At 39.7% G+C, this 13,792-nt stretch overlaps 1 protein-coding gene across 1 annotated transcript; it reads left to right on the top strand.

The window, feature by feature from the left end:
* Positions 1–2,602: 2,602 nt before the first annotated feature.
* LOC104461898 (metallophosphoesterase domain-containing protein 1-like) lies at positions 2,603–12,122 on the top strand (the record flags this gene model as incomplete). Its single annotated transcript, XM_010073641.1, has 3 exons — positions 2,603–2,770; positions 7,440–7,553; positions 11,159–12,122. Coding segments are annotated over 3 exons (401 nt in total), but the record flags the coding sequence as incomplete, so codon positions are not given.
* Positions 12,123–13,792: the final 1,670 nt, after the last annotated feature.

Here is a 13,792-nt window from a genome sequence, read left to right as displayed (position 1 = left end):
AAGCTGACTTCTGGTGAGACCTGTGGCAGTCACAATTACTTCTCTTTATAAAAGCTTCATTATATCCTTGAAATAATTATTCCATTGGGGTTTTTTTGACCTTTTTTCTTGGGCAAATATTGATCTTTTCCCTCGGTTTCTTTCTCGGGGTGCAGAGTGGCCACAGCCCATTCTGCTGTTCCTGGCACGCCTGCGGGGCAAGGGATGGTGCCTCGCCTCGCGTCCCACCGGGGACCCTCCTGTCTGCCCAGCGGCACTGATGCAAGCAATGGGTGGGGAGCAGGGTCCTGTGTTCGCTGAATCTGTCAGTGGCTTTAAAAGCACGATTCTCTATGCTGAAGCTTCATTTGCCTCCTGTTTGCCCTTGCAAATATTTTTTGTCGGTGAGATTTTGCTACTGGAAAACTTCCTCTGGGCCTAAAGACAATTTGCCGAACAGTTAAATATTTTTGTCGTGGTGAAGAAAGGTAACTTGGCATGTAAGGTGTGGAACGCAGTGCCAAGGCAGGGACGGATGGAGAGTTTAGAAAAAGCCTCACCTCTGTATATTTTTATGAAGCCTTCCAACCCTAACTGTTCTATGATTCTGTAATATCCAAGCACCTCGCGGACTTCAGTTTATTTATTTTCAGGGCATGCCTGTGAGATAAAAATACTCCCATTTTGTTAATGGTGAGCTGAACGTAAGGATGGGCTGATCAAACTCCACAGACTGTGATTTGGTTCTGCCAGACATAGGAATGTCACTGGTAGCTTACCACAGAATAAGCCGGTAACTAGACCATGGGTTACCACCCCAGCAGTAGGAACGTGAGAAGTCATGTACCTGTGAGCTGGGTCCTGTTCTTCCTGTGAGGAAAGCCTGCTAGGAGATGAACAGGCAACCAGAAAAGTGTGTTTTGAAGTGTAGTGGTCTCTGCAGAAGTGAGATACCATATCCATGATATAGGGATATGTCTTTTTTTCTCAGCCACATGTCCTGGTCTGAGCAACCTGACTCAGAGCAAAGTTTCTGCTCCATTGCTACCACTGTTGGCATCTCTTCTTCACACAGCTCCTTCCCCTCCTTCACTACAGCTTCTGGAGGCTGGGATATATTTCTGGTCCCAGTGCAGATGTACAGAGTTTCACCCTTTTTTTTTTTTTTTTTTTTTTTTTTTCCCTGGGACACATGTTTATCCAGGCCCTGGTTATCCAGGGCTTTGTTTGAAGAGCTGGGAGATGAGCTCTTAGCCATGGACACAGAAAGCCCTTCAGTGATCTGTTTAGAAAAGTTGAGGCTTTTTGTATCTGTAGAAGAAAGGCAGGAAACATTCTGCAAAGACCCTTCTTCCTTTCCTTGGAGCAGAATTTTATTTTCTTCCCTTGGGTAAGCCACATCCCTTTATAATTTAGCAAGCTCTTATTTTTTGAGCTGTTTTCAATAGACATGTGCTATACAGCATTCCAGAAGGAAAAGTGGGAAATATATCATCATGAAGATTGCAGACGTGCTAATTTTTGAAATGTTAGTCAAGCATCAGCAATGGGAGAGGACGAATAATAGCTTTATGGGCATTTTCTTTTGTTTTTGCTGTACATGATGTAAAGTAGAGTTCAGAGAATTTATTTGAAAGAATTCTTTCTGTCTTTTGATGCGATGAGGGGAGTGTAAAGCTTTCTTCAACAAAGTAACATCTCAAAGGGAACTCTGGTTGATGTGTATGTATTTATAAACACTAAGGCTGCAATTATCATAAACCTTATTAAATCAGAGCAGCGTATATGTTGTTCTCCAAATACGGATATGGCCAGAACACATCAGTCAAAAAATTAAAAAAAAAATTCCAACCTAAAACTAACCTCTCAATTTTATGACCTAGAATTAGAGCATAGTCAGCAAGACATAATTTACCACTGTGATATAATTGCTGTGAAATGTAGTTTTTTGATCAATGGGATAGGAAGATACAGATAGATTGTTTTCTGATTGGCAGTGTTACAGTTCCACTGTTCCATGATGAGGTCCTCCATAAATATGTTTTAAAAATTGTAAATGCTCATCTGATAAGAAGTTCTGAATATGGGATGTCTACTTAAAAGCAGGTTGACACACCAGAGGACAGAAGAAAATCATATGTAAGAAAAGAAGCAGCATTCTTGTTCTGATGGGATGCTTCCAGATAGGGAAACAAAACATCATAGATGATGTCTCCAGCTTTGGAGCAGGATCTGTTGTTGTGCCAGGATCTGTCCTTGCCCAGCTGGTCATAGGCTAAGGGGCAAACATGATAGGAGCCAATGTGAAATGTATATCCACACCTGAGTACCTGAGATAGGTCTTCTAGAGGTTGTGGGAGTCCAGCATGCTAATCCACACGTGGAGATCTTGGTATCCAGGTCTTGTAAGAGTAACTTTTCACTTAGTTAGAGGAATACTGTGAATATTTTACTGTATGCTGCCTACTGAAAGTGGTAAGGACTGCACTGATTTGCCACACAAGTTAAATAACACTAGTAGTATGGGAAGATGGTTTTACTGTGCACAGAAAGAAGAAATGAATGCTATTTGTGTCTCCAAATTCCATGCTAGTAGAGAGTCAATCTCCATTTTTTTAATTAGGTAACCAGTACATGGAAGTAGCACTGAAGACATTCTCCTCCTCTCTTGGCAGGCAACCTTGGTTTTATGGCTGGGGCTTTAATCTTCCACGAGGCCAAGCTCTATTAGAGAAATGGAACCTTATTCCAGATGGAATAGATATTCTTATAACACATGGACCACCTCTCGGTAAGAAATTACTAGTGCTCTTAGCTGTGTATTTCACATGATTATACAGTAACTAATGGCTCTCCTTAGACAAAAAGTGTAATCCTGACTTAGAAAAGTCAAAAGTAACATCCCTGCTGATTTCAGCAGCACCAGGACATAAGCTCAGTTTTATGTTGCATGATTACCTGTGCTCAATGGTAGGGAATTAAATAATGGCTTAAAAAATAAAGCCTTAACACGCAAAGCCTTAATGAGCTTTATAAATAAGCAAGGTCTACTTTTCCTATGCATCTGTCCACTCTGCCACTGGTGCAATTAATAGATTTAAAGCAGAAGAGAAATGCAGGATTTGGATCTAATTTTTTTAGCACTGTCTTTCTCCTTCAGTTGCAGTAGCATTCCCTTACCATCAAGTACCCAGAGTCTGTTATTTTTCCTCATTGTGCTGACTTGGTGCGTCTTCTGCGTCGCAAACCCAGATGCTGCCATTGTTTGCCTGTTCTTTGGACAGTGTGGGTGAATGGCCTGTCTTTAATACAATCTGGCAACACTAACAGACTAACAAGAAATAACTTTCCATTTGTGTTTTGCAAATATTAATATAGGTGATAAAAAACCAGGAGAGATTTCTTGTATTCCTAGATAATAGTGAAATTATCTGTGTTACAGAAATAATATAATCACAGAAACTTGTACAGATTCAGTAAATGCTTAAGGCTTTTAGCATGTTTTTCAACATATTTAACATATAGCAAGCTATATTTAATGCAATTCTGTGTTTAACTCTCACTAATTTAATAAATTGATAAATTGACACGAACTTGAAGCATGTGTTCTGCTGAGTCTTACTGCAGTGGAGTGCTTTGTGTGAAATAAAGGCAGGTGGTTGCCTCAAACCTTTAGATTCGCCAATTTCCTGAAGCTAAAACCCTCTTGTCTTCCACCCTTTCTTCTCCTCTTTCAGAGCTTGGAACAGAAAGTATCTAAAGGGTTTGTGTTTTGTTGTTTTCTTTAGAAAGACATGTTTGCATTCCACTGCTCACTAATCCTGGGGGAAAGGTCTTCTTTGTGAGCACGCTCTCTCACAGTAAGGGCATGTGTTTTGATACTTCACCTAAGTGGAGTCTCATGCCATGCCATAGACTGATTTTAGTATGGACCTGTATTGTAAAAGTGGATGGCAGCAATTAATTTTTTAGACCTTGAGATATCAGCTCCAAACGGTTAGTACTGGGGATAGTTCCTGTGAAGATCCGAAGCATTTGCTGGGTCTTTGTTATAGTTTTATTTATAAGTCATATTTAAAACTTTTTCAGAAGCTTTTTCAGCACTTTTAAAGCCATTTTTAAAACCAGCTGATCAGCTGTGAAGAAATCCAACCTTCAGCTGATCCAAAGAACATGCCTATATCTAGCACTTGAAATCCAATGTTAAAAGGTGGAGAGGGGTTCTCACCACCCAGCTTCAGCCACCTTGCTAATCTAGCCACCAGGCTTCTCCGGGCAGCCTTGGGATCAGTGGAGGGAGGAGAATCTCTAGAGACCACTTCAGAGCTGGCTTTAATAATAAATTTAGTAGTAAATTTAATAATTGAAAAGTAATCCTGAGGAAGAGCTGCATATCTCCACTGACTGTAATGGGATAACATGAATTTCCCCCATCTCCATGTCTCAGTATTTGTTCTCTTTGTTTTGAATTCTTAAGCTTCAAATGCCCTCCAAGGATTTTCTTTTTTAAAAGTTCCCATTTCTTTCTCTTTTTCTTATTGATGCACTAATAGATGGCTCAGGCACAGAACTCTCTGCCTGAGGGCATCAGCTGTTGATCTCCCTGACACCCATGGCAGCAAATATATGACACTTCAAAAGAAATTAGCACTCAGTACCTAACTTACAGAACCTCTTTGTTGTGTAGCTCTATCCACAGACATTGTCAGAGATGGGATACTCCCTGACTCTCCCAGCCAATTATTTTAACCAGAAAGCAGATTACTGTTGTTCTGATCTTGGACAGCATCACTAGAGCTGTTCCTAATGATCATAAATAGCAACCAGTGCTCTTGCAAATTCCTCTTTTTTCTCCAGCATGGCTGCCTAAATTCTGTCGATCATCCATTTTCTGTGCTGTGCTTTCTCATTCCCTCACTTCAAAAGAGTGCATTGTCCCACACTAATTAATACCACATATTAAATAGTTTTAAAATTGTCTGCATGGTTTAGATGCAGAAGCACCATTAAGAGTTAATGGGCTTTGTGTTTCTAAGTCAGTTAGGCACATAACAAAAATCTGAATAATCATTTTTTTCTGTTTTAGAGTAGTGCTTTGGCATGAAACCAGGGCAGGGATAGACAGGAGGTTCACACAGGATGAGAAAACAAAGGTTCAAACAGCTATTATTGACCATTTTATTAGTAACCTGTTTATTATTAATAAAGATAAACCATATATTTTGTAGCTTATGAAATATAGTATTCATGATTATGGGATAAATGCTAATACTAATTTCTGTATCAGCATATTTTTGTTACTTGTATATATAGTATAACTTTTGAAGTATTTTCACTGATTCCTAAAGATCTGTATTTATGATTCTTTTATTTCTCTTCAAAAAGTTCACTTTTCTTTTCTTTGTGTTTAATTTAATTTCTCCTTTAAGTCTTCATTTGTAGCTGTCTGCTTGATTGTCTATGACAAAGATTTATACTTTCCTGACAGCTGCAGAAACCTGTTTCAAGTAACCAAACATTAAAAAAACCCTAAGATGAACTCTAATTGTTAGCTAAGTGTAATCAATTATTCTTAGTTTGTGTAGTCAGGTGTACATAATAAGCTGCAAACATATGGGAAAGCTTCAGAAGGGTGATAATGCATGTAAACAAAAACATGTTCAACATAAATAATGCTTAATTTAATGGAGAAGTTAATTTTATGGATTTTTGTTTGTGAAGTTTTTGAAGTGGAAATACTTTTGGCTTTATGTGCACCACAAGACATTTTGGCTATTAACTGCTTCAAGTCATTGAAGTAACAAAACCTATGGTTATAATGCGTTTGCTCTGAGAAAAGCATGACTGGATTCCAGTGGAGTTGCTGCCTCACTTTGACATCTTAAATACTTATTATTTCCTACAGTGAATTTTGACCTGTGTTGGATGCCAAGAGTGACTGGTAAAATCAGTTACCAGAACTGAGTATTGCTCTGCTCTATCTGTAATTCAGTGGGGTTTTTTCTTCATATATCACCCCAACAGGAGCCAAACAGTGTCTTCAGAGGCATGTGAATGAATTAGGAGTTCATTATCAGAGCTTCCTCTTTTTGGCACTTAGGATGCTTCCTTCCCAAATAATTTCTGAAAATTGGACTTAGCTGTCTAAGTAACCATGATACAAGGGCAAATTTTTTCAGTTTTTCTAAAATCCCATGGTATACTGAGCCCAGTTTTCAAGCACTGGCATGTGAAGAGGTATTTCTCAATGTGGGAATGTACCCTGAAGCTCTAGAAAATCTCAAGGCTTTTCCAAAAGCTTGAATACCACCACAGTACTGGTCTTCTAAGCCAGTTGGTTAGCTGTTATTTAGCCATGCTTGAGTGGACCTCAAAAATAAATGTATGAAAACTAGGTCCAGACTCTATACCTCTCTGTCTGACTACCGTTTTCTCGAAGGCACAATATATTCACACTATAGCAGCAATCCAAGTCAGAGATACAAAGCTATGACAGGCACACAGGGGAAGTACCAGAACAACTGAAGAAAAACAGAATTATTATATCCTTTAGGTTTCCAAATTTGAGCCTGATGAAAATGGGAGAAGGATAGAAAGAAAACAAGGTTGGTTATTGCAAACCCTGTAATACACCAACATCCTTCTTATACTACTGCTTTGAAGGAATCACAAGACTTCAGTTGGCAGTAAGCTTCCCCCTGCAGTATGTTTTTAGACCTATCAGCAAGTTGGTGTGCCTTTTTGTCTGTATTCATAAAAAATGCATTTTTATACAAAATTTGTACAAGTAAACACAGCACTTGAAAACATCTACTGCAGAAGGCTGAGTTTCTCTTCTTATCTGAGGTCCATAGATGTATGCTAGTGGGGCTTGCTGTGCCATGAAGCGCTTAAGCCAGTTTTACTTGCAGGTGCTGTTTTTAGGCATCTTGTGGGTTCCTCACCTGAGTTATACTAATGTATGATTCAATGGGATAACAATATAGTTTTATTATTAGCAACACAGATTCCATTACATCAGTTAAAGTGTTCAGTTTTAAGAAGTAGATCCCAGGACTAGATTTAAGTAGCTAAAAGTTGATTTGGATTCTTCAGAGGCTCACTTTGGACATACTGCTCTTCAGTTCTCTGCCTCTTGAAGAAGAATGGATAAAGCTTTTGGTTTTCCCATTAACAGCGGTGCAGAAATGCTTTAAATGCAGTGATTTTTTTAGTTGAAAAAATAACTGGCAAGGGTTATCATAGTCCTTTTTCCTCTAGATGAGCTTTTACGGTCTTCCTCAAGTATTTTTCTTTCCTTCCTCTTCTACTTTCCAAGGCAAACACTGTTTTTTCCATGTCAGTTTCTTCTATGGCTGGTTATGAAAAAACACAAGACATGGAATCTCAGGAATGCTGTATAGCACTACAACTTTGCAGATAACATGTCTTCTTTTAAAGTTTTCCTTTCTTTTCCAAAGGTTTTCTAGACTGGGTTCCTAAGAAAATGCAACGAGTAGGATGTGTTGAACTCCTGAACACAGTCCAGAGACGAATACAGCCAAGGCTTCATGTTTTTGGACATATCCATGAAGGTCAGAACACATTTCCTTTTATATATATTTTAAAACCACAATCACAAAGTTCTCTGGTTTAACCAGCATTTTCAAACTTGAATGTCTGAACTGAATCACTTCTGGAATTCAGATACTTATTTAGCTGCATATATAGAGGTGAAATTGGCTGATACCCACATTTCAGTATTTGTACTTCAGCTTCTCTTTCAATTTTTACATCTATAAAACAGGGTGATTCCTCCTTCACAGAGAGGATTACTGTGAATTTTAAAATAAGAACACAAGTCCAGTAGTTACAGAAGATGACTAAACATTAGGATTGATGGATTGTATTTTCCTCTACTGAATCTCTGTGACTAAAGATAATTCATGTAAGCTTTCTGTGTCTCAGTTTGTGTTTGTAAAAGAGGTAAGAGTGCTTTGGGGCATGCTTCTAAGGCTTGATCTTCAAGATTGTACAGTAAAAGTTGTCTCTCCCTGTCAGTGCACATATGAAGTTAAAATCAAGAGGGATGTCACCACTGACTTGTGTAGAAGTTCAAGATATTTATTCATCTGTTTATTTGCTTTGGCAGGGGAAACATTTTGTACCCAGACAGAACAAGGCAGTTCTCTTGACTATTTGATTTTTAACTGGGAAAAAAGTAGTTATCTTCACGTTAAGTCAGTAAATGGTGACAAATGTGCTCCACTGAAGTTGGTGACAGTAGGAGTTCTGGGCAAAGGGAAAGGTAGGCAAAGGTCCCCTCTAGACATGTCTGTCGTGTTCACGTGTCATGGCAGTGAGACTTCGAGCAGTGCCCTCACCAAGAGAAACCGCTGGGCTGTGCAGAAGTGTCCCCATTGGCACGTAAGCATGTATTATCAGCTGCTTAGTTCTTGGCACTGTTAACTTACTAGCAGGAGAAGTGTTCCACAACTTCCAGTTTTCTGCTTCTGGGACTCCTCCAGCCTTTGAAGGATACCTGTGTGTCTCACCAGTGTAGAAATGAATGAACAGAAAAGCTGGAGTAGCTGGCACTCAGATACTTCTGGTTTTGTGAAGAACCATTACCCTTCCCAAGAAATCACACCCTGACTTGCTTCTGGCCACATTCACTGTCTTAGGTTAGGAGTGACACTGGTGAGAGGTGTGCTGGTGTAAAATGGATGGAGAAGACATTCAGATCATTATTTTACAGCTCAGGGATTCAATCCATTCTCCTGAGGTGTCTCATCTGTAGTGATCTGTTAATGCCTAGCTCATGTCCAAAGTGCTGTTACATCACAGAGTAAACAAATAACGCATAGGCAGTATTTTTTCCTAACCCTTTTCTATTAGAGCAGTCTTGGAGATTCAGGACAAGAGAGCTGGTGAATACAGTTCAAACTCCAAAATCATAAGGCAAGTGGGTTGCAGGGGATATAAGCAAACACTTAGCAAGCCATGAAGCTTCAGCCAGTAAACAAAATCACATCTGCTAAGACTAAGCCCAACTTTGGCTCCCAAGGGAAAAGAATGGCACCTCCACAGAATGGTAAATCTTGTGAATTAATACAGTTGGCACGTAGGTATCAACACAGAAACAAGGTATTCTTCCTGTTAACTCTCATAATTTAGAGAAAACAAATGGAGAACTGCATGGCCTGTTTTGCAGTGGGATGCTGAATCTCTGCAGACGAGAATTCCGATTGCAAACAGCCTGTGCAAACGAAGCTGCTTTGTAGAGAGAATGCATGACTTGAACAGATGAGTTCTTCCCCTGACTGAGCATAACTACATCTGCAGCAGTCATTTACTGAACATCCAGGAGGAAGAGATGCTTAAGAGAGATGTTTCTTCCCTATTCCCCCTCTGCACTGCTGTCTCTGCCAAAAAACACCATCGGCTTCATAGGCTTGCTGCTGATCGACCCATGAGAGTGACAAGCATAGCAGGGGCTCTGGCTAAAATCCTGATCTGCCCATTACAGCCAGTACTTGGCTGAGGTCATGGCCAAGGAAGCTCTGTTGGCAGTAGGGGAGGAGTGAAAACTGTAGTATTAGGAATCTTCCAGCAAAAGGAGCGTATTAACAAGCTGATTCTGTTCTCTTCAAGTGTGTAGCTGAGGAGACAAAGTCCCAGCAGCAATGCTGACTGTCCTCTGTGCGGTTTGTGTTTTACACAGAACAATTGTTCTGTGGCAAACAGCAAATGATTTAAAGAAATGTCTGTGACAGGAACCTGACAGAGTTTTCTTCCCTCCCTAGTCCCTCATTATAGTGTGGTTTTTCCATGGGGAGTCCAGGAGGCCCTGCATTATTCAGGGTATTTTTAGGAACAAAAAAGAAAGGAATTTGGCTACTGGTTCTTTGTTTGTAAATTATGCAACTATCTTCTGTAAGACACAAAGTCGCACTCAGAGAAACTGTAGGATCCTAGGTACCTGGGATTTGAACAGCTGGAACTCAGTGTATGTAGCAATGAATACATTTCACTGTTAATTTTGTCAGTGGTGAGGTTGAATCTTAGTATAAATGCTTTCTACCAGGTGGTTTCTCCAAAATCATGATTTCCTGACTGCGAATGCATTTCTTCATATCGATCATAATATTTCAATGCACGTTTCCAACATTAAGCTTTTAGTATTAGTGTAATCAAGCTTGTGCTTTTTCCTTCCTAGGAAGGAATCATTCACTAAAAGATTTTCGACAATGGAGAGTGTGTCTACTTTTTCATAACACCGGGGCAGTTAAAGGGCTTCTTCACTTTCTGAAACAGCATTTCACTGTATTTCTACAGGCATTAGAGCTGGAAGTTTGATTTTTTTTTTTTTTCAGATTTACCTCTGGAATTGTTTGCCTTGAGTGTCTTAGTCAGACAGATGTGAGATGTAGTTAAACCCTTTTTGCTGCTGGTGAGAATTGCAGAAGGGTGTTTTCTGCCATGGAAATGTTATGGTGTCTTAGAGTTTGAATTCACCTTGCCTGTCAGAGAATGCATTAATAAAGCCATTTTTTCTCTGCATGGGCAGGCATTCTAGTGTCTTTGCATCAAATTTGGTTGAAATTGGTTAACAGGTTCAAACACATGGGAGGAAGAGGTTCCTACCAGACAATTCCCACCGAGGGGCACATGCACACATACTCCCCTTAGTCAAGCAATGCTTTTTCTTCATTGGTTGCTTAAAAGATGAATGACACAGGACAGAGAAAAAGGTGGAAAGATGAAAGTTGCCCAAAGTTCACTGCACTGATGACTGCAAACCTACGTGATCAGAAGTATGTTTTTTTCAATGCTGTAATTGCCTAAGCTGTATCTTCTCATCCTTTCCAAAACTGAGAAGGTTTTAAGAAAAAAGCTTTGCAGAGAAAAATATCTGTCTAAGGAGGTCTGGTGAACTGACTGCTGGAGATAATAGCCACTAGATAGTGAGCGTCCATTTTCATTTTCTTATGCAATTTAAAAGACGGCAGAAAGTTCTGCCGTAGGACAAAGATGGTATTTATTCAGTAGACCTTTATGTTTTGCGTGAAGAGAATTTTTCAGTTCCTTCTGAGTAATATATCTGGCACTTATCATTGTATGATAAAGGTGAATAATTAAAAATACCACCAGATAATAATGAATAATGAGAGTAACCAGAGTTTTTCTTTCCTTGTAGGTTACGGTGTCATGGCTGATGGAACAACTACCTACGTGAATGCGTCTGTGTGCACTGTGAATTACCAGCCACTTAATCCACCTATAGTTATTGACTTACCTACTCCAAGGAACACATGATTATAATGAGGATTTAAAGTTGTTCCCAACACATTAGCAGCTTTATACTGCTGGCTGAGAATCCCAATAGGGAACCATTCAACAAAAAAAGCAAAAACCTTCTTCTTTTTTCCCTGCTAGCTCTTCACAGATAAATTTGAGTGACAAAAGTGGATGAAGAACAAAGACGTTCTGGTGCCAGAAACAGATTAAAGACTTTAACATTTCACCATTAAAATATTTGTGAACACAGAAAAGTGAATGCATTCCACATATATATATATACACATATACATATATATATCTCAAGTAGGGACTTCTGTATATACCGTACATTATATTGGACTTATTAAAAGAACAATGTCTTTCAAAGGAGTGTTTCTTTAAAAAAAGTTTGCAGTTTAAACTTAAGTGTTTAGACTAGGATTTCCTCATTTTGGATGTTTCCCAGTGCACTCTTGGTACAAGAAAAACGATGCTAAAGATGTTTTCCGTTAATTAACATGGCAAATATAAAAGATGGTGCATGAACGATCAGTCATGGGAGGAAAGCTATTACTTCAAGTCCTCCAGGTCTTAGTCTTTGCATCTATTCAAAACCAGTGCAACGGAGGCCCTAATTCACTGTACTAAAATGAAGTTTTACTACATCTGGCATTACAGATGGTAAGGGAAATGGTGCATATTGCTGGCATGCTGTAAACAGCTCAACATTCAAGAAGGGAGACTGTGTTAAGTGCAGTATAAACTCAGGAATTTGTAACCTGGCCTTGCCTGTGAAAAAAAGGATGACATTTCCCTTAAAAAAAAAATAAAAGTATAACTGTGTTTTCAGATGGTAAAAGGCAATATGTGATTGTATGTAAAAAGCAAAAAAAAACCAACCCTACAAAAACCCCACCCAGTGTTCAAGTAGTGGAATTTTAAATAAAACCCACGGGGACTATTTGTTTAAAAGCTGTTAATGGGACATGCAGCCAATGATGAGGTTACTGGTTTGAATTTGGCTCCAGTCAGAAGTGATTAAATGTCACTGTGATCCTTTTGTCCTTGGGGAACGCTATGGATGTCAAGGGGAAGGGGTCATCCTCCCAAGGTGGAGCTTGGGCCTTCATTTTTGGGTAGCTATGTAGTAGCCTAAGTGCGATGAGTAATGGGTACACACCAATTGGAACAGAGCAGGGGTTGCCTCACAAAATCCGTCATTGGTGTTTGCCCGCTCACAGGCACTGCTGAGAGAGGCCCAAGACGAAATAATCAACTGAGTTGAAATCCATCTGTCATGTTGCAGATGATGCCAGGCAAAGCAAAAAGACGTGTCAGGAGCTGATTGGGATGGCCGCTGTCGTGGTACTGCCCATGCAGCTTTCCTGCAGGTTAACAGAGGTGCTGAAGCTGCTGGGATTTCAGTCCCATCCTAGGCTTGAGAATTGATTACAAGCCCACCAAAAAAAAAAAGTGCTTCAAACGTCCTCTACGAGAAATGAGCTTCTGCCTTGAACAAACAAACATCTCCATGCTCAGAGCGAAGCCTTTTTGCCTTGATGGAGATCATTTAACTGTTGTATTCTAAATGTGGACATCCTGAATTTGGGGCCGATGGCCACTAGACATTGATCTTGTTCACACACATCAAGCAGATCATCATACTACCAATACAGGGTTGTTTGCAGGTCTGTGCGTAGCCCACCTCTGCACACATGCATTGGATAATTGTGTGTGTTACTATTTGCCTGACACATGGATGTAAATGTGAGCTTCATGTAGCAGCTGCATGTACGTTATATGCATACACAATTTAAAATACCTGTGTTGCAAAACCAGGCTATATCATCCTCAACTCTAAGCGAGGTGGGCAGAAACATTGGATTTTGCTGACTTCCTATAGGCAGCAGCTCTTACAACTGATGCTGAGAGCAGTGACATTTCGAGGCCAGTAACTAACTCATGCTGTGGACCCACGAGCAACAACCAGACCACCAGACTACCCAAAACCATGACAAGTCACAGGTCTGTTATTTCTTGTAAGCTGTTGGGTGACTTGGGGTCTAAACTAATCTGCTGCTTTTTTCCTGAAAAGAAACCCAAAATGATCAGTGGCGCCTGCAACTGCTTTTTGGGTGAATAGTTCACAAGCTCACGCGCAGTCTGACATGAATTCAGATGGGGCCACTTTTGTTAAAACTATTGGTGTAGAAATTGCAGGATCAGCTCCTAAATCAGCAAGGAAAGAAATTCATAGTTGAATATGAACTCCTGCCATCACTGGGAAGATGAGCAATAGCGGGTGGTTAGAATAAAAGTGTCTTAACTAGTCACAATTCAAGCAGTTTGAAACAAATGTGGCAGGAAATTGGCTGTATGTTAAAGAAGTCTGAAATGTTTACATTCGCTCATGGCACTTAAGAGACTAAAATGTTAAAGTGGGGGGAAGAGGTCCTTTTATTAGCCTCAACAAAATTTCTATGTCGACCGTAAAGTATTCTCTTAAAAATAATTTTTCCTAAGGTATCTTCAAAATACTGTGTATTTTTAT

This window comes from Pterocles gutturalis, unplaced genomic scaffold (genome assembly GCF_000699245.1).
Source record: "Pterocles gutturalis isolate BGI_N339 unplaced genomic scaffold, ASM69924v1 scaffold27492, whole genome shotgun sequence".
NCBI lineage: Eukaryota > Metazoa > Chordata > Aves > Pterocliformes > Pteroclidae > Pterocles > Pterocles gutturalis.
Note: the sequence above shows the minus strand (reverse complement) of the source record. Positions and strands in the feature narration are given on the sequence as shown.